The sequence below is a fragment of the Rattus rattus genome, chromosome 2 (assembly GCF_011064425.1).
Source record: "Rattus rattus isolate New Zealand chromosome 2, Rrattus_CSIRO_v1, whole genome shotgun sequence".
In the NCBI taxonomy this organism is placed as follows: Eukaryota; Metazoa; Chordata; class Mammalia; order Rodentia; family Muridae; genus Rattus; species Rattus rattus.
In genome coordinates this window covers 134,327,496-134,344,945 of record NC_046155.1, presented here as the reverse complement: position 1 = coordinate 134,344,945, position 17,450 = coordinate 134,327,496, and the positions used below count along the sequence as shown (strand labels likewise).

The 17,450-nt window shown below is 47.3% G+C and overlaps 1 protein-coding gene across 1 annotated transcript in view; it reads left to right on the top strand.

Annotated features, from left to right (window-relative positions):
* The window catches only part of Pcsk6 (proprotein convertase subtilisin/kexin type 6), a 188,653-nt gene that overhangs the window by 151,827 nt on the left and 19,376 nt on the right, over window positions 1-17,450 (top strand). Inside the window, exon 14 of the mRNA XM_032893453.1 lies at window positions 11,911-12,090. Within this exon, the coding sequence (XP_032749344.1) occupies window positions 11,911-12,090 (180 nt within the window). The remainder of the gene's footprint in view (window positions 1-11,910; window positions 12,091-17,450) is intronic.

Sequence of the window (17,450 nt, the reverse complement as noted above, 5' to 3'; positions counted from 1 at the left end):
GGTGCAGTGGGGAGGGAACTGCATCCTCACATATGGGGAGGGGTGCAGTGGGTGGGGTCTTTCTGCCTGATGTGCTTACTGAATCCCCAGTGTCTGGTCTGACTCAGTGACGGGGGACTGGAGAAGGGACATGTGCAGGGTTTGATTATTGCAGGAACTGGATTTCCCAGGTGACTGTTCACTCGCCTGGCTGCTTTGGGATCCAGCGTGGCATGGGTGGCTTCTGACATTGTGTGGTGAAAGCTTTAATTAACATCTCAGTATGTGACCCAGTGGTTCTGCTTGAGGAAACCCACTGAGAGAAAGTTGCCTATCCAGTAGCAAGTGATAGTTCTAGCAAGTGTGCTTACTTTAAGAGACGGGTGGGGAGTGGGAGAAACGTTCTCATATAATCCATACTAAGGGGTTGGTTAAGAAGTGGTTACAGGGCCAGGAAGATAATTCAGTCAATAAAGTGCTTGCTATGTAAGCACAAGGACCTGTGTTTGATCCTTAGTGACCACATAAAAAGCCAAGCAGAGTAATGCAGGCCTGTAACACTAGAACAGAGAGAAAGGAAAAAGGGGAACCCCTGGGGCTCGCTAGTGCTTAGCCTGTTTGGCAAACTCCAGGCCAGTGAGAGCTTGTCTCAAAAAAACCAAAGTTGATAGCCCTTGAGAAACAGCACCCAGTGATGAGCTCTTGCTGCCTACCCCTCTTTCCCCCACTTCCTTCTCTCTCTCTCTCTCTCTCTCTCTCTCTCTCTCTCTCTCTCTCTCTCTCTCACACACACATATACACATACAGAGAGAGAGAGAGAGAGAGAGAAATGGTTATTCATGTAGTGAAATATTTTCCTTAGAAAAAGAAAAACCCTGATGTTTTTATGTTTTTAGCTATTAATTTATTAATCCTGAGAACATGTCGAACATCAATTGTTTGACACACTTCAGCACACTTACCAGGTACCGAAGCTGATGTAAGAACAGCACATTCCTGCAAAGAATGACCTAGTAAATAAATAACCCCTGAATGCATTAAATATCATGTAGCACTAAGTGGGAAGGAGACGACACACCGCATAGAAATAGCCATGCGTGGAAACACACATGAGTAGAAAGTAACCCGAGAAGCCCATGCCAGAGCGGTTACAGATGACTTTTATTTTCCTTTTTATGTGCTTCAATATTTAATAAGCCGTCTTCTATAAGTAGCAGAAAATAACTTTTTAAAAAGGAGTCATCTTCAAATTCCTTTCGTGTTTTAAGCCCTGTACTCTTTGCCGTGTTATGGAGTAGTGTGCACTTTGAGACTTGTTTTGTGTCATGTGTATTATGTGTAGACTTGTGCACTGAGCACAGGCACTGTGGAGGTCAGAAGAAGGCGTCAGCTCCCCTGGATGCGGGCAGGTATGAGCCACGTGACACAGAGCTAGGAAGCCAGTGTGGCTCCTCCCTGAGATCAGCAAGCACTCTCAGCCAGTGGGCCATCCATCTATCCAACTCCTGGAACAGTTGTCTTCATGTCTTATGATGGCAGGAAACTGAAATAGCATCAGAGTACAAGAAAAGGGGGAGAAACACATTCGGAGTGACAGGTAACCTTAGGACAGGTTGCGAAGCTCATGCCGTACTGTTGGGAGCACATGCTGGTTCCTGTGGTCCTACTTCCTGAAAACTTATTTTCCGTGTTCCTACTTCCCAGCTCCACGACTTCGTAGCAGATTGCCTGGGCCCTCAGAGGCGCTCATAAATATCTTGCAGATTTAAGGAGCAAAACTACAGAGCAGATGTGAGCAAAGCACTCCTTGTTTCCCTTGGCTCCCTGCCGATGTGGCTTGCACCGTGTGCTTTGACGCATCTTTGAAGACCCACCATTTGTTTTGAGCAAATTTGTTTTGAGTAAATTTGCGAGCCTATAAAGTGCTTGCAATTTTTTACCAAATCGGAAAAGTGTTTGTCTCTTAATCCCTTGCAAAGCTACGCAGCTTCTCGCAGTAGCATAATGCAAGGTTAACCTCTTAGGGTTCTTACACTGACAGTCTCAGGCTGTGAGGTGATGTGCTTCCAAGAACGTAGCCTGCAAGTACACTTAGGAAGATATGCAGGGAGCTGGGCATGGTAGCCTGTACCTGTAATCCCAGCAGGCAGAAGTCCCAGATAGAAGGATCCACTGAGACCCTACCTTAAAACAAAATCCAAAATGACGTATTCAGTCAGGTGTGGCAGTGAACACCTTTAATCCCGGCACTTGAGAGGCAGACAGATCTCTGTGAGTTCAAGGACAGCCTGGGCTACAGAGTGAGTTCCAGGACAACCAGGGCTCTTATACAGAGAAACCCTGTCTCAAAAAGAAAAAGGAAAGAAAAGGAAAAAGAAGACATTGCGTCAGATTTTACTCATCAAGTACCTTGGTGGCAGTTCCCCTCTACCGGCTGGTATTCTGGTATGTAAAATTGATTTCACTCCTCTGCAGGCGCAGAAGGTAAAGAACAGAGGTGCAGCCACTCTCCTGGATGGTACCGAGCTTGTAGAAAGCAGAGCTAGGATGCACACTGCGTCTGTCTCTCAGCTTCCCCCCCTCCCGTAGGATGCAGGTTCCATCGAAGGTTGCAAGGTCACAGCACTGTGTATATGCAGTCTTACCAGTTGGGAAGCAACCTAAGTGCCCACCCATGGGGCCAAGTGTGAGTAAATAACATTCCCTCTGCAGGCAGCAAGGGAGTGACCCCATGGCGTACAGCCATGGAAATAGAAGGGCACAGCGGGGGCGCTACAGGGGGTGTTAATAATGGAAGTAGGTCAGTATATGTGTTCATGCGTGTGCTTGAATTACGATAAAATACATGGGAGGTGCTGAAGAGATGACTCGGTCAGAAAAATTCTTGCTGTGTAAGCACAAAGGCTTCAGTTAGGATCCCCAGCGCCCACCTAAAAGCCATGTGCTGCAAGTGCATCTGAAACAGCAGTGGCGGGCAGGTGCCTGGAGCTTGCCAGCCAGTCGGTCTGGCCAAGTCAGTGAGCTCTGAGTTCAGGGAGAGACCCTGCCTCACACACAAGCAAGGCAGGGGCGTGGCAGGGTCATGGTAGGGGCGTGGCAGGAAATATGGTGGGTGTGTATGGTTTTAAGAAAATCAATCCAAGGGCCTGTATTTAAATTGAAGTCTTCCTTCCACCCCTGAGTGGCAGCCTCCCTTCTCCCCCCCTCCAGCAGGGTGGTGCCTGGGAGGGCTTTTCTCTGTTTCCTCCACTATTGATCCTGGGGATAGAACAGCTTCTTTTGTTTGTCCTCCTGAAACTGTTTCCTAAAATAAGACTCTAATTTTGGAGAGTTGGCTTTGTGGGTGTTTTTTGGAGACATCCTATAGGACTGAAATAACTCTTGGCTAAATTATAGATTACTGAGCCCTTGGGCTCCGTCCTTCAGTAACCACGGTCCCTCTGTAATCACCGTTCATCACGCAGGAGTTAAAGAGCCCAGACTCCTTTGCGGTTTGAAATATAGCTTTAGTTTGATCCTAAGGCGTTTGGGATGGATAGAGTCATTGCCACGGCTGTGCTTTTGGCAGCTGTGTGAGACAGTGTCACAGTTAAGTGTGTCCTGTGGAACGTGTGAAGGGTCTCAGCCACCATGTGTCGAAAGGAGCCAGACCTTTCAGAAGTCCGCACAGTAGGAAACCTTCTCCTTCGAGTGCAGGGACGCTGCCTGTACACCTCCTCTAAGGCTGCCCAGGTCAGGCCAGCCACCGGTACTGCAGGGTCTGACACGGGGCAAGGCCTAATTCTGTCTTCTGTGGCTATAACAAAATACTCAAGGCTTAGTCATTTACAGTGATTAGAGGTTTACTTGGCTCATGGTTCTAGAATCTAGGAAATCCAAGAACATGTTACCAGCATCTGGTGAAGCCATTTTGCTGCATCAAAATGTGGAGGAGGGTATCCCACGGTGAGTCAGAGCTAGCACACTAGCTCTTGATCGCTTCTCCTTATACATCTCCTAACGGGGTCTGGCCCTCATTAGATAATCTACTCCTAGTGATTTCTCCAAGTGCACCCCCAAATGTTACTATTATAAATTAGAGGCTTATGTTTACAACATTTGAACTTTGGAGGGGACACATTTAAAGGATAGCAGGCAATTTGGGGCCTGTAACCTTAGGACTAGCCGAAACAAAAAAGTACAGTTACAAACGAGTCACCCATGTAACAGATTACCACACCATGGCATGGCGAGTTGTAGACCCGCCCTGGCTATCACTCTGCCTACTGTTCTGCTAGAAGCCAGGTAGTCACAGGGGCGTATGGCACACTGATAGACATGAGTCCTCCGTGTGGAGATTTATTGAGCCTGAGAGATTGGAGCAAAAGCTAAAGTTGTCCTGGCTGAGCTGCCCCCATTGCAAAGCAATCTCTGAAGAGTTTTCTAGAGATGGGTGCCTGCCTTTGTAGCAAAGAGATATCAGGAATGGGGGGGGGTGGCGAGGGAAAGAAGCCCTGAAAGGGTGAGCCAGCCCACTGATGTCTGTTACTTGGTTTTGGGCATGTTTTCATGATATCAAGAGTCCACCTGATGGCGTGGTGATGACTCAATGCTAGAGCACTTGCTTAGTGCAGGTAAAGCCACACCCAGCATTACACATGTATATGCACACCCACAGGAGATACCTGGGAATCTCGGGTTAAACACACTGCTTCTTGTCACACTTAGCATACTTCGACACATGGCCGCTGTTTCTACTTGGAGGAGGAAGGTAGAGCAGGGTCCCCACCACCGCCAGGGTGCCCTGCCGTCCTACTCTGGCTTCCCCGTACCTGTTTCATGCCCCTCTGATGGAGTCCAATCTTGCCACTTACCCTCCTGTTTTTCAAGCATAGTTTCCATGCCCCAGCTTCAGTGGGCACTTGGGCTTGTCCCCAGGACCCCTCTCACCTCCTATTCCCGTACCATCAACTGGGCTGGCTACAGGCTAACAAGCCTGAGACCAGATCCTTTATGCTCTAGAGCAGAGGATCCAAATAGAATGGCCCTTGAGTGCAACCTAGTGTCCCATGGGAAGCCAACAGACAAGGCTCCTGGCTACATCTGATAGCTAGTCTGCCCCAGAGGCTCGAATAGCTAGCTATTGCCAGTTTGTGAGAGCAGAGCATCTTTAAAGACAGCTGTGGTGAAGGGGGGCGGAGGTCCAAATCAGTCCAAATCAGCCAGCCTCCCCAAAACAGGCTCAGGGAATACAGGAAGCTCAGGGAGAGAGGGACCCTCACTTTTAGGAAGGAGATGTGGCCCAGGCTATAGGCTTACCTGGTGTATTAGTCAGTCAGGGGTCTCCAGAGGAACAGAACTGACAGGGTGAATCTACAGATACAGAGAAAGGGGATTTAGTAGAATAGCTTACAAGTTGGTTCAGCTAGTCCAACAATGGCTTTCTACCAACAGAAGGTCTAAGAATCTAGTAGTTGTTCAGTCCTCAAGACTGGGTGTCCCAGCTGGTCTTCAGTATATGCTGGAATCACCAATTGTGAGAGTTAACAGATTTGGTGACTTGGTATATCGAACTTTTGACAATGTGGAAAAATAAGGAAACTGGCGCTGCTGATTGGTTGCCCCTCTGGATCAACCGGAAAAGGAAAAGAGTGAGCTCCCTGAGAAAATTAGCTCATAGCATCTTAGAACATGGTGAAGGGCAGTAAAGAATTCAGTGATAAAATGCACTGGCTCCAGACAGCAACCATCTTAAGGTTTCTAAGTGTGCTCTGGAAGAGACTCTTCTCTCCGCAGAGCTCAAGTGATAGAAAATTAAATCAAGGCCCTCATTTATAAGGTTGGCTAAATTATAGCAAAGATTCAAGTCCCAGCCTAGGAGGGTTTCTTCGTTAAAGTAAGGAAGGGTACATTGATTGGTAAAGGGTGGAACCATGTAACTTGGGATGGAGATGGATGGAAAGACCCAGGAAAAGCTGAGAACTTTGAACCATGAGATTCCAAAGGGCTTATCTCACCTGAAGAAGTGGTCTCTCCACTCTCAGGAGAAGATAGACTCCTACCTCAGCCCCTGAAATATTACCTGTTCCACCTTTGACTGAGGAAATCAGTCCTTCATCATCTGCTAAACCAACAATGACTTTCCCTGACGGAGACTCCAGATAAGACATTATTGATGTCTTATCACCAATTGTTGCCTCGAGACCTACGACCAGACTCAAGGCTCAGCAGGCTCCTAGAGGGGAGGTAGAAAGTGTATTTCATAAGGAAATACTCTACATACTAAAGAGCTTAATGAGTTTGCTAATTCATTCAAGCAGAAGTCTGAGGATGTGTGGGAATGAATTTTAAGGGTATAGGATAATGGTGGAAGGAACAAAACCCTGGACCAGTCTGAGTTTTTTTGATATGGACCCACTGAGTGGAGATTCTAGGTCGAATATGGAAGATCAATTAAAATGATGTCAAACGTTTGTTTGAATGGTTAGCTGAAGCATTTGTCAAAAGGTGAAAAAGTTGACGATCCCTTGGCCTAGCGTTGATGAAGGGATTTCAAGGCTGAGGAAAGTTGCAGTGCTAGAGTGGGTACACGTGTAAAACCGAATCCTCCACAATAGGAAGGCCCAGAGGACACGCCCTTTACTAATCCTTTAAGCTGCAAAGGGGGCACCAGCACATTTGAAGAGCTTTGTTCTTGACCTTTTCCTTGTGCCAGGCCTCAGGGGCTGAGACGCTGCTGCTCAGTTGAGTGAGTGAAATGCAGTGAGGGAGGAGGGCCGGGCGGAAGCACTGACTCGCCAAAGGCAAGGTGATGGTAGTTATCGCAACGAGCAGCACACACACAGCGATGTCCATGATGGCCTGACCTATAATGGTTAGCACAGGCAAAGGGATTTTTATGATTGCATGATTCGTATGGGCCAATGGTACTGGCTAATCAATCATAGCATTTCCAGGAACGAAACAGGTAAGCCTATTGAATTTTTGTTAGATCTGTATAAGTGGAAAAATTCTCAGATGAAAGAAAGGCGGCATTGGATCTTGGTAAAGGGGAATCTTGGCCTGTGAACCAATGTCCAGACTTGAGCTGGTTTACAGACCTAGAACACCTTGAATAAAGGAACAACCAGTTTCCCCTATGGACCTTGATAAGATACTCAAGAGTTTCACTGTTAGCTTTTCTCCAGTCCTTCCCCAAAGGGACCTAAGGCCTTTTACAATGGCATACGAGAAGAAAGGGAACAATCATACTTTCCGGGGTCTATTGGATACTGGTTCTGAATTAACACTGCGTCTGGGAAATCCCAAGAAACACTGGGGCCCTCCGGTTAAAGTAGGGGCTTATGGAGTTTTGGCTGACGTCTGATTCATAGTAGGTCCAGTGAGTCCCCCAAATCCCCTAGCTCCAGAATGTATAATTGGGATAGACATACTTAGAAATTGGCAGAATTCTCACAATGGTTCCCTGACCTGTGGAGTGAGGGCTGTTATGGTTGGAAAGACCAAATGGAAGCCTTTAGTGTTGCCTCTGCCAGGGAAAATAGTGAGTCAAACAGTATCACGTCCCTGGAGGAACTGCAGAAATTACTGCCACCATCAGGGACTGGAAAGATGCAGGGGTGGGGGTTCCACCACATCTCCCTTCAGCTCTCCTGTCTGGCCAGTGCAGAAGGCAGGTGGGTCATGGAGAATGACAGTTATCAAAGCCTCAACCCAGTCGTGACTGCAGTAGCAGCTGCTGTACCAGCTGTGGCGTCCTTACCTGAGCAGATGAACCCATCTCCTGGTTCATGGTACACAGCTTTTGATCTAGCAAATGCCCTTTTTCTTGGTGCTTGTCCAGAAAGGCTTCTAGAAGCAGTCTGATTTCTGTTTTCAAGGCCAGCAGTATACCATTACAGTAACTCAAGGACACATTAACGCCCCAGCCCTGCATCATAACTTAGTTCAACGGGATCCTGATTGTCTCTTCCACACAGTATCACTTCGGTTCACTGTACTGATGACTTTATACTAGATGGACCAAGTGAGATGGAAGTGGCATCCACTTTGGACTCCTTGATAACACACATGCACTTCAGTAGATGGAAAATAAATTCAACCTCAATTCAGGGGCTTTCTACCTTAGTGAGATTCTAAGGAGTCCAGTGGTGTGGGGCATGCAGAGAGATTCCTTCTAAGGTGAAGGATAAGTTACTGTACCCTGCCCCTCCCAACAAGAAAGAAGCATAACATTCAGTTGACCTATTTGGATTCTAGAGATAGCACATGGCTTTGGTACGTTACTCCAGCCCACATACCAAATGACTCGGAAAGCTGCTAGCTTTTTATGGGGCCTATTACAGGAGAAGACTCTTCATCAGGTCCAGGCTACTGTGTAGGCTGCTCTACCACTTGGACCTTGTGATCCAGCAGACTCCATGATACTTGAGGTATCAGTGGCAGATAGAGATGCTGTTTGGAGCCTTCCCCAGGCCCTTATAGGTGGATCACGGCAGAGAAAGCCCTTTGGGATTTTGGAGCAAAGGTCTATCATCTGCAGACTACTATTCTCCATTTGAGAAACAGGTCTTGGCTTGCTGTTGGGCCTTGGTGGAAACCGAATGCTTGATAATGGACTACCAAGTTACCATGTGACCTGAGCTGCCCATCATGAGCTGGGTGTTATTGGACCCACCAAGTTTAAGTAGGGTGGGTACGGCAGCAACCCATTATCAAATGGAAATGGTATATATGTGATGGGCCCTGAGTATGTCTGGAGGGCACAAGCAAGTTGCATAAAGATTCCCGAATACCAATGGTTTCAACTCCATTACAATGCCATCTGCTGCCAAGCACGAACCTATAGCCTCATGGGGTGTTCTCTCTGATCAGTTGACTCAGGAAGAGAAGACTAGGGCCTAGTTTGCTGTTGGTTCTGCACAAGATGCAGGCACCACCCGGAGGTGGATAGCTGCACCATTACAATGCCTTTCTGGGACATAAGCAATGGGAAATCTTTACAATGGGCAGAACATTCGGCAGTATGCATGGCCATACATTTTGTTTGCAAGGGACATAACCTGATATGAGATTGCTCACTGATTTCATGAGTTAGAGTAAATCAATCAGGTGGATGGTCAGGGACTTGGAAACAATCATGATTAGAAGACTGGTGAGAAAGACATCTGAGGAAGAAGTATGCAGATGGATCTCTCCAGATGGGCAAAGGATGTGAAGAGATACTTGTGTCCCATATAAATGCTCACCAAAAGGTGACTAAAGCGAAGGAGTCCAGTAATCAAGTAGATGGATGACCCATTCTGTGGACAGTTGGTCTCCATTCTGTGGACAGTCGGCCTTTTTCTTACGCTATCCCTGTCATTGCTCTGTGGACCTATGATCAAAGCGGTGACAGAGATGGGGGTATGTATGATCTTGATAACATGGGCAGCCACTCACCAAGGCTGAACTGGCTACAGCTGCTGCTGAGTGCCAGATCTGCCAACAGCAGAGACCCAACAGTGAGTCCCAGACATGGCACCATTCCCTAGGATGATAGCAAGTTGACTACATTGGGCCATTTTCTCTGGGAAAAGGATAACACTTTGTTCTTGCTGGAATAGATGCTCATTCTGGTTATGGCTTCGCCTTTCCTGCATGTATTACTTCTGCCAAAACCATGATTATGGACTTACAGAATGCCTTATTTACCCTCATGGTATTCCACACAGTATTACTTCTGACCAAGGAATGAACTTCATAGCTAGAGAAGTGCAGCAGTGAGCCCATGATCCTGGAATCCACTTGCCTTACTATGACACAGTTACAGCATCAGTTATGTACATGTTTTGAGTCAGTGTCCAATATACATACAGTCCAGTTTCTCCCCAGAGCCAGGACCCGCAGGTCCAGGAATCAAGGTGTAGAAAGGAAATGGTTCCACTCACTCACTATCACCCATAGTGACCCACTAGGAAAATTTTCCTTCCTGTTCCTTCTGCCTTCAGTCTGCTGGTCTAGAAGTTTGGTTACAGAGTGGGGAGTGCTTCTGCCGGGAGACACAGCAAACATTCCATTGTAAGGGAAACTTAGACATCCCTCTGGCCACTAATAAAGGAGTAACAGTGTTAGGAGGCGTGATTGATTCCAGTTACTAAGACGAAACTGGATTGCCTCTCCACATTAGAAGAAAGGAAGATTATGTCTGGGGTGCCTGAGAAGGTTCTCAACCTTCCTAATGCTGAAACCCTTTAATACAGTCCCTCGTGTTGTAGTGACCCCAACCATAAAATTATTTTCTTTGCTACTTCGTTACTATAATTTTAATACTGCTGTGACTCATGATGTGGATGCCTGTGTTTTCCAGCGGTCTTAGGACATCCCTAAGAAAGGTTGGTATCTTAACCCACAGGTTGAGAACCACTGCTTCAGGGCATCTCTTGGTGCTACCATGTCCTTTGGCTAAAGTCAATGGGAAACTACAACCAACCTAACAAAGATAGGATGCTAAAGGGCACAGAACCTTCAGGAATGAAGGTGCGGGACACTGCTCTAGGAAAAGCACCAAGACCTGCTGAGGTGCTTATCAAGGGTGGAGGAAATACAGAACAGGTAATGGAGGAAGCTACCAGTGCATACGAACTAAGGCCACGCGGCCATTGCAGAACCGAGGAATATAACCGATATGAGTGTTTGCCATATTTTGTGAAGATGTATTTGAACAGATATTTGTGTTTTCTTTCCTCAATTTATCATTTAATATATTATCAATTTAGAGAATATCAGTGGTTATCATATTTAAGTCTGAGATACTCTACGAATCTCCCTCCAGGGACATTGCCACCTCTTCCAATTTTTAATGCATTTGTGGTTATACGAGGGATTGTTATATCATGTTAGGTGTAATTATGACATGGTTATTGTTTCCATTTGGAAATTAATCATGATATAAAGAGATGTGATTGTATAAAGTTGACAAGGACCGGACTTTTGGTGGCTATTCTTGGTTGTCACCTTGACTACATCTAGAATATCTGGAATGAACTAAAACTCATGTGTCTGGGCACACTTAGAAAAGGTTATCATCATCATCATCATCATCATCATCATCATCATCATCATCATCATCATTATTATATCAAGAGGCCTCAGTAGCTGTAGATATTGGCAAATTTGAAAACCCATTCCAGATACCCAAATTCATCCTTATACTTCTGTTGCTTTAGAACTACTTCTGGAACCAAAATCTGTATTAGTCATGGTTCTCTAGAGGAATGGAACTTATAGAATGAGTGTGTATGTATGGAATAAACATATCCGATCTATTTATTTATATCACATACACAGGATTAATTAAAAATGTGGTTTACAGTTTACAGGCTGTGGTTCACCTAGTTGAACAATGGCTATCTACCAATGGAAGGACCAAAAATCCAGTAGTTATTCAGTCCACAAGGCTGGATGTCTCCAATGATCTTTAGTATACACCAGAAACCCAAGGTAGTAGGCTCTAATGCCAGTGATGCAGGCAGGGAGAGAAAGCTTCCTTCCTTCAGGTCCTTTATACAGGCCACCAGCAGAAAGTATGGCCCGGATTAAAGGTAGATCTTCCCAACTCAAAAGATCTGGATTAAAGGTGTATTTTATTACCTCAAAAGATTGAGATAAAAAGTGAGTTGGGAGTGGTAGGAACGTCTAAAATGATTTAGTCTAGAAAAGACCCCTCACAGGTATACCCAGCCACGTGGATTTTCGTTCATTCCAGGTGTAGTCAAGTTGACAACCAAGAGAAGCCGTCACACTGGGTCATTGGGTTGGGGGAAATGATGTAACGTTGGAGAGCCGGCTATAGGGGTTGAAGTAAGGCAGCATCTGATTCCCTTAATGAGTGACGGACGCTGCTGCACCCTCTCAGTATCTGCAAACACATCCCGAGCTTTGGGGGATAACGATGGTTTTGATGCCTTCCAGGAAAGTTGAAAGAATGGAGCCTCATTTTATATGGCACCGCAGAGCACCCATACCGCACCTTCAGCTCCCACCAGTCTCGCTCACGGATGCTGGAGCTTTCAGTCCCAGAACAGGAGCCTCTCAAAGCTGAGGGACCACCACCGCAGGCAGAGACTCCAGAAGAAGAGGAAGAATACACAGGTAATAAACCTGAAGGAGAGGAGATGGGTACCCTCCCAACTAAACTTTTCACTGTAGCTCTCAAAGATGGGGCCCTTGCAGGCCAAAGGTGGGGTTTTGGTTGTAAGTCTTACCTTGCCTGGAAGTTGTAATAATGACAGTAATTTGCACTCACACAGCTCCTTCCATCCAAGGCTCTCCTAATACTTTACAGACCAGTAAGTATACTTCAAACCAGTAAGTACTCTCTGACCTTTCAGGCTGGGCCACTGAGCTCCTTCCAGTATGCCCAACCAGAACTGGGGCTTGCCCTGGGTTAATTAGCTTAGCTCCAGGGTTGCCCCCTTTCTTCAAAGTCCCTCATCACAAGACCCAATATTTGGACCCTCTCAAATCCATTCATTTTGAGCAACCAGAAATGAGAGGGAAGCCTGGGGTCCAGGAACTTGTTTCCAAAAATGGAGCTGGTGATTGAGAAGTGACCACTCTCTAGGGCCACTCTCCTGGTACCCAGGAGAGATTGTCAAGAGGTGAATCAATATAGACGAATGCTATGCAAAAACGTCTTCAAATGCTCACAGCATGTAAAGACCCCTGGTGCGGTGGCCTCTACAGCTATCCCATTGGCATGATGGCCTCTGTCTCTAGATCACTGGCTCATTCGAAAGGTGGCTAGAAGCCACAGTAACCCAAAGATGTCTTTGGACACCGCCAGTGTCTGGGCAAAGCACAGATGTTACTTGAGCTTAAAGAAGCTCATTTTCCTCTGGGTCATCCCACAGCAATTGTAGGGTACTGGTTGTTTCTGGTTGGGCATATTTTTTCTTAGCTAAATGTCCTAGCTACTTGACAAATGATGGGTGATATCTCAGAATATGGATAACTAGATGGATAACTTCTACCAATACAAATCAAGCGTAAACCTGGGTCGATTCCATTTTAAATTTTTTCTGCCATTCCTTTAAAACGAAACATTGAATTATGTATGGGCTAATCTGCTGTTTTCCCTTGTGATTTATAAACCATGGCAAGATTCAGTAATTATTAATAAAGAGCTGATTTTCCCCCCTCAAAACCTGCTACTGACTCCAGCCATGCACACTGGCTTCTCACCCTTACGCTGTTCTGCTCTCAGAGTGCATGGTCCCTACCCAGCACGACCTGGATGAAGGGAGAGGTTTTCATGGGAATAAGATGTGTTTCTGGCTCTTGGGAAAGCTCCCTGAAGTAGACTGGAAGGAGAGACTGGGAGGGGGAGACTGGAAGGGCAGCCCAGTCACAGAGGCAGGCAGAGTGACAGAGGGTGTCATGGCATGAATGGCCAAGCAGGAGGAGTGACGAACATCGAGCTTCTTTAGAGTCCCAAGAAAGGGTAAGGGGGCACAGGCTGTGGCTTTCAGAACAGGGAAAGCTAGTCATTGATAAACTTCAATTTGTGGTGCATCACGGCAATGACGCCATGGCTGTCATTGGCTTCACCTGGACCTTATGGATGAGAGAGCCATTGTCATATGAAGAAAGACGGAGAGAGTCCAATGGAGCAGTGGTCCCAGGAACCAGCAGGAGGAGACGAGAGACAGACAGGAGAGGCCAACACTCCCTGGGACAAGAAATAGAGGAAGTGAAAGAGGACACAGAAGGGAATATTTGTAAATAACAAGGACCCCAAGTAGCAGCTGACAAGATTGCCCACCACAGGAAAATGTGGCTTCCACAGAGGGTACTCAGCACTGCAGCAGCCCGTTTTCTATTGCTATAACAAAATCCCCAAAGCTGAGTGCTTATATAAAAAAAAAAAAAAGTATTTCTTTAACTCAAAAATCAGGGGACTAGAAATGCAGCCTACCCGTCTTTATCTCCAAGGACATACTTTTGGCTGCTTCACAAGAGAGTCGAGATTCAGGAAAACCAAGGATAATGTATAAGGGCCAAGTGGGTAGCAAGGTCATTCTTTAAAACCTGCCCTTGCTGGAACTAACTCAGTGTTAGCATTAACCCCTTCCGAGGGCAACATTCAAAGTGCTCTAACTACCTTGCACTGTGCGCCCCTTGGGTTTTCATCATGGGGACAAGCACCTAAGAGGAAATAGTTAAAAGAAGGAACAGTTTATTTTGGCTCATGGTTTCAGAGGCTCCAGTCCATGTTTGCTTAATAGTGAAACAAGATGGAGAAGGTGGGCAGGGCGGAGGTACACGCTGACAGCAAACAGGAAAGAGAAGACAGACAGTGCCCCAGGGAAGCCCCACCTTCCACGGTTCCACTACCTCCCCAAGTCTGCCAGCATTTTGAATCCATCAGTGGCTGAACCTTGACTAGGTCAGAGGCACCATTGGTCCAGCCCTCTCTGGAAGCATCCTTACAGACACAGGTGTAAGGAGCTTCTCTCCTAAGCATCCCCCAAGCCCCGGATTAGACAAAGCTAGTCATCACGCTAGGGGTTCCACAGCCTCAGCACTATCCCACTGAGGACCAGATTCCAGCCCACTGGAGTCTGGGGAAAAGGCGTATGAGCAATGACATCAGCCAGTAGGGTAGAGGACCACTGGACAAGTGGACCAGGAACCAGAAAGCCTGGGTGTAGCAGCCTCAGCAGGCAAGATGAAGGATGAAGCTCAGGGAAGCTATGAGGAAGCGGGTAGTAGAAGTGAATAGCTCGGAGCGAGGGCCAGCCTACAGTGACAGAGCCATCTGGTGGTGGCAGGAGAGACAGACCTCCACAACCACCACCAGAACCTATCAGGATACTCCACTAAAGAGCAGACCCTGGGCTGCCCCACCTGAGAGACCAGGCTCAGCCTCTGAAATCTACTCCCATAGCAGGTAAAATAAGACACCCCCCGCCCAGGTAGGCTGTACCTAGGCAGCTAGTAGACCTGAGCTCAGAAAGGATGAAGGCAGGATATAGGATGGGGTTCTTACAAGCATGTGACCAAACTTATTGGCGTGAAGGGGAGCCTGGCTTGGGGAAAGAACCATTGAGCACAGGAAAATGAGTGGACCTCACGGCACATGCCTACAATCCCAGGAACTTGGGGTGGGGAGTCATCTGAGGTAAGTTCATGGCTTAACCAGGGCTGCAGAGTGAGTTCAAGCCAGCCTGGTCAACTTGCAGAGTTTCTGTCTCAAAAAAGTACGTGTGGGCAGTATTGCTCAGTGATAAAGCACTTACATGGCATTTGTGCAGCCACAGGCTCAATCCCTAGTCTTGGAAAGACAGGAAGAGAGAGAGAGAGATAGAAGGGATGGGGAGGAGAGAGATAGGACACCAAGTTGCTTTCCTGAGTCATTGATTTGGTTTTTTTTTTTTTTTTTTTCCAACCCTGGACTTGCCCCACAAAGGACAGGAAATTGGCTTTTCAAATTAGCCTGTGTTGGTTAACCCCATGGGGTTGTGATCTGCCATTAGCCCCGCTGTTCAGAACACTCAAACACTCCTTTTGCTGGGAGCTCCATGTGCTGCATAGCACACTGACTCCGGAAGCCAGGCCTCGGAGTCACTTTCAGCTAATTGAGGAGAGATGCAAAGCAGACATAATTACAGATGGTGACAAAAACAGATGCTCTCTGAGAGAATGTGTTACAGCTGGACACCAGCATTCCTGGGAGGAAAGGGGTTGGAGTGAGGTAGCTGGCTAGCCAGGTGGATCTGATTCAACGTGTTTCATGGGTGAGATGAAGTTTGATTTTTGGCTTTTAAAGCCACCCAGAAAGCCACATGCCGACTGATTGGTTGGTTTACGAATTTGATAGCTGCCCTTGGCTGGACAACGTCATATCCCAGCCTCTCCAGCTGAGGGCTGGCTGCTGCCCGTGGCCTTGATGCTGTATCAGAGTTCTGCTGCCCCAGCTATCATGTGGACTCAGCCAAAACTTCCCACTGTGGGAAGGCCTGAGAGGCAGGGACAGGCAGAGATGACAAGTGACATCAGCATCCTGTGGACCAATGCTGGGGAAGGCCCAGTCCAGGGATGCTGAAGGCCATGTCTGTTTAAGGACTTGCTAGGACGTTTGCCTACAGATGGTGAAGACATCTGCCCTTGCCCCTCCTCTCCCTCATCCATACTGCCACATCCCTGCCACATTGTAGGCAGAGATTCACCTCACACCTGCTCCACACAGACACATCCTAGGTACTCGCAGGCAACAAGCTAGACTCCATTCTGTTTGACCCCACTCTGTCTGTGAGGAATTGGGGCTCGTGTTCCTGTCTCCACAACATGCTTCATCTTTCTAAGGTGGAGGTAATTGTTAGTGAACTCAGGGGACATCGTCTGTACTCTAAAAAGCCGAGTTTGGCCACTCATCCTGAAGAAGCCAGTTAAACCAATCAAATGATTATTAAAAGTCAGGAAAGGGAGATGTATTCAATGTGGCTGCATTAGAAAATGGGGCAGGGACATCCTCTGACCCCACAGCTGACCATGTTCATGGTCCTGAAGTGAGATTAAAGTGTAGATCGGGGACGCATCTAAGCAGCCCTGGGACAACTTGTGATTCCACACACCATTGTCCCATCATTGTCTGGGTTTCAGTCCTATACCCTAAGGGGGTCTGATAAGTTATAAACCACTCTGTGGTGACAAGCTCCCCTTTAGGTGATTTTTTTTTTTTCTCCTTCCCAGCATGAGATTCCAGGGGATGTCTTATTTCTCTGGAGTCTGTCATTTCAGTGGTCTCACTGTCAGACTGAGAGACACAGCTCTTTAAAGTGTCTTCCTTTCCACCATTCCGGTTGTACTTTTACCTACTGCCTTCTGGGTTGTACAGAGAAAGCACGGGGCCACGGAGAATGCTGCCGTGCCTTGTGTGTGTGTGAGAAGGAAGGTGGCCAAGCAGTAGTCCGATGGAGTGAGGAGTTGACATTTCCCCAGAGCTGACTCTGGGGTGAGACCAACAAGAAGCTCCAAAGTAATCGCCGGGTTAGGACGCGGCTCAGGGGCTGAGCTGTGGAAGCGACAAGCATGTCCACCTGAGCACAGAACAGGCCAGCAGCCACTTGGAAAGGCCATCTAGAACATCCCGGGGGAGATGACAGCCCTGCAGGGGGGGGTCATTCACAGTGGGAACTGAGGCAAGTGGAGATCCACAATGCAAACTGGGAGGTGTCAACAAAGATGAACCTTAGGGAGGGCAGCCAGGAGGGAGGGCCTCCAGACAGGGCGGGGGAATGAGGAAAGCCCACTGTGGTCTGGGAGAATGGGGGCTTTTGTATTTACATTCTACACGAAATCAGTCAACCCCACTTCGCTTCTGCACTCCATCCCCATCTTCTGCCAACACAAGCTTAGCAGAAGGCTCTTGCCTTCTAACCTCTCAGAAGCCTTTCCAGTGCCTCCTCCAGCCCCTCCCTGCATCCCCTCCCACCTCCAGGGATGCTTTC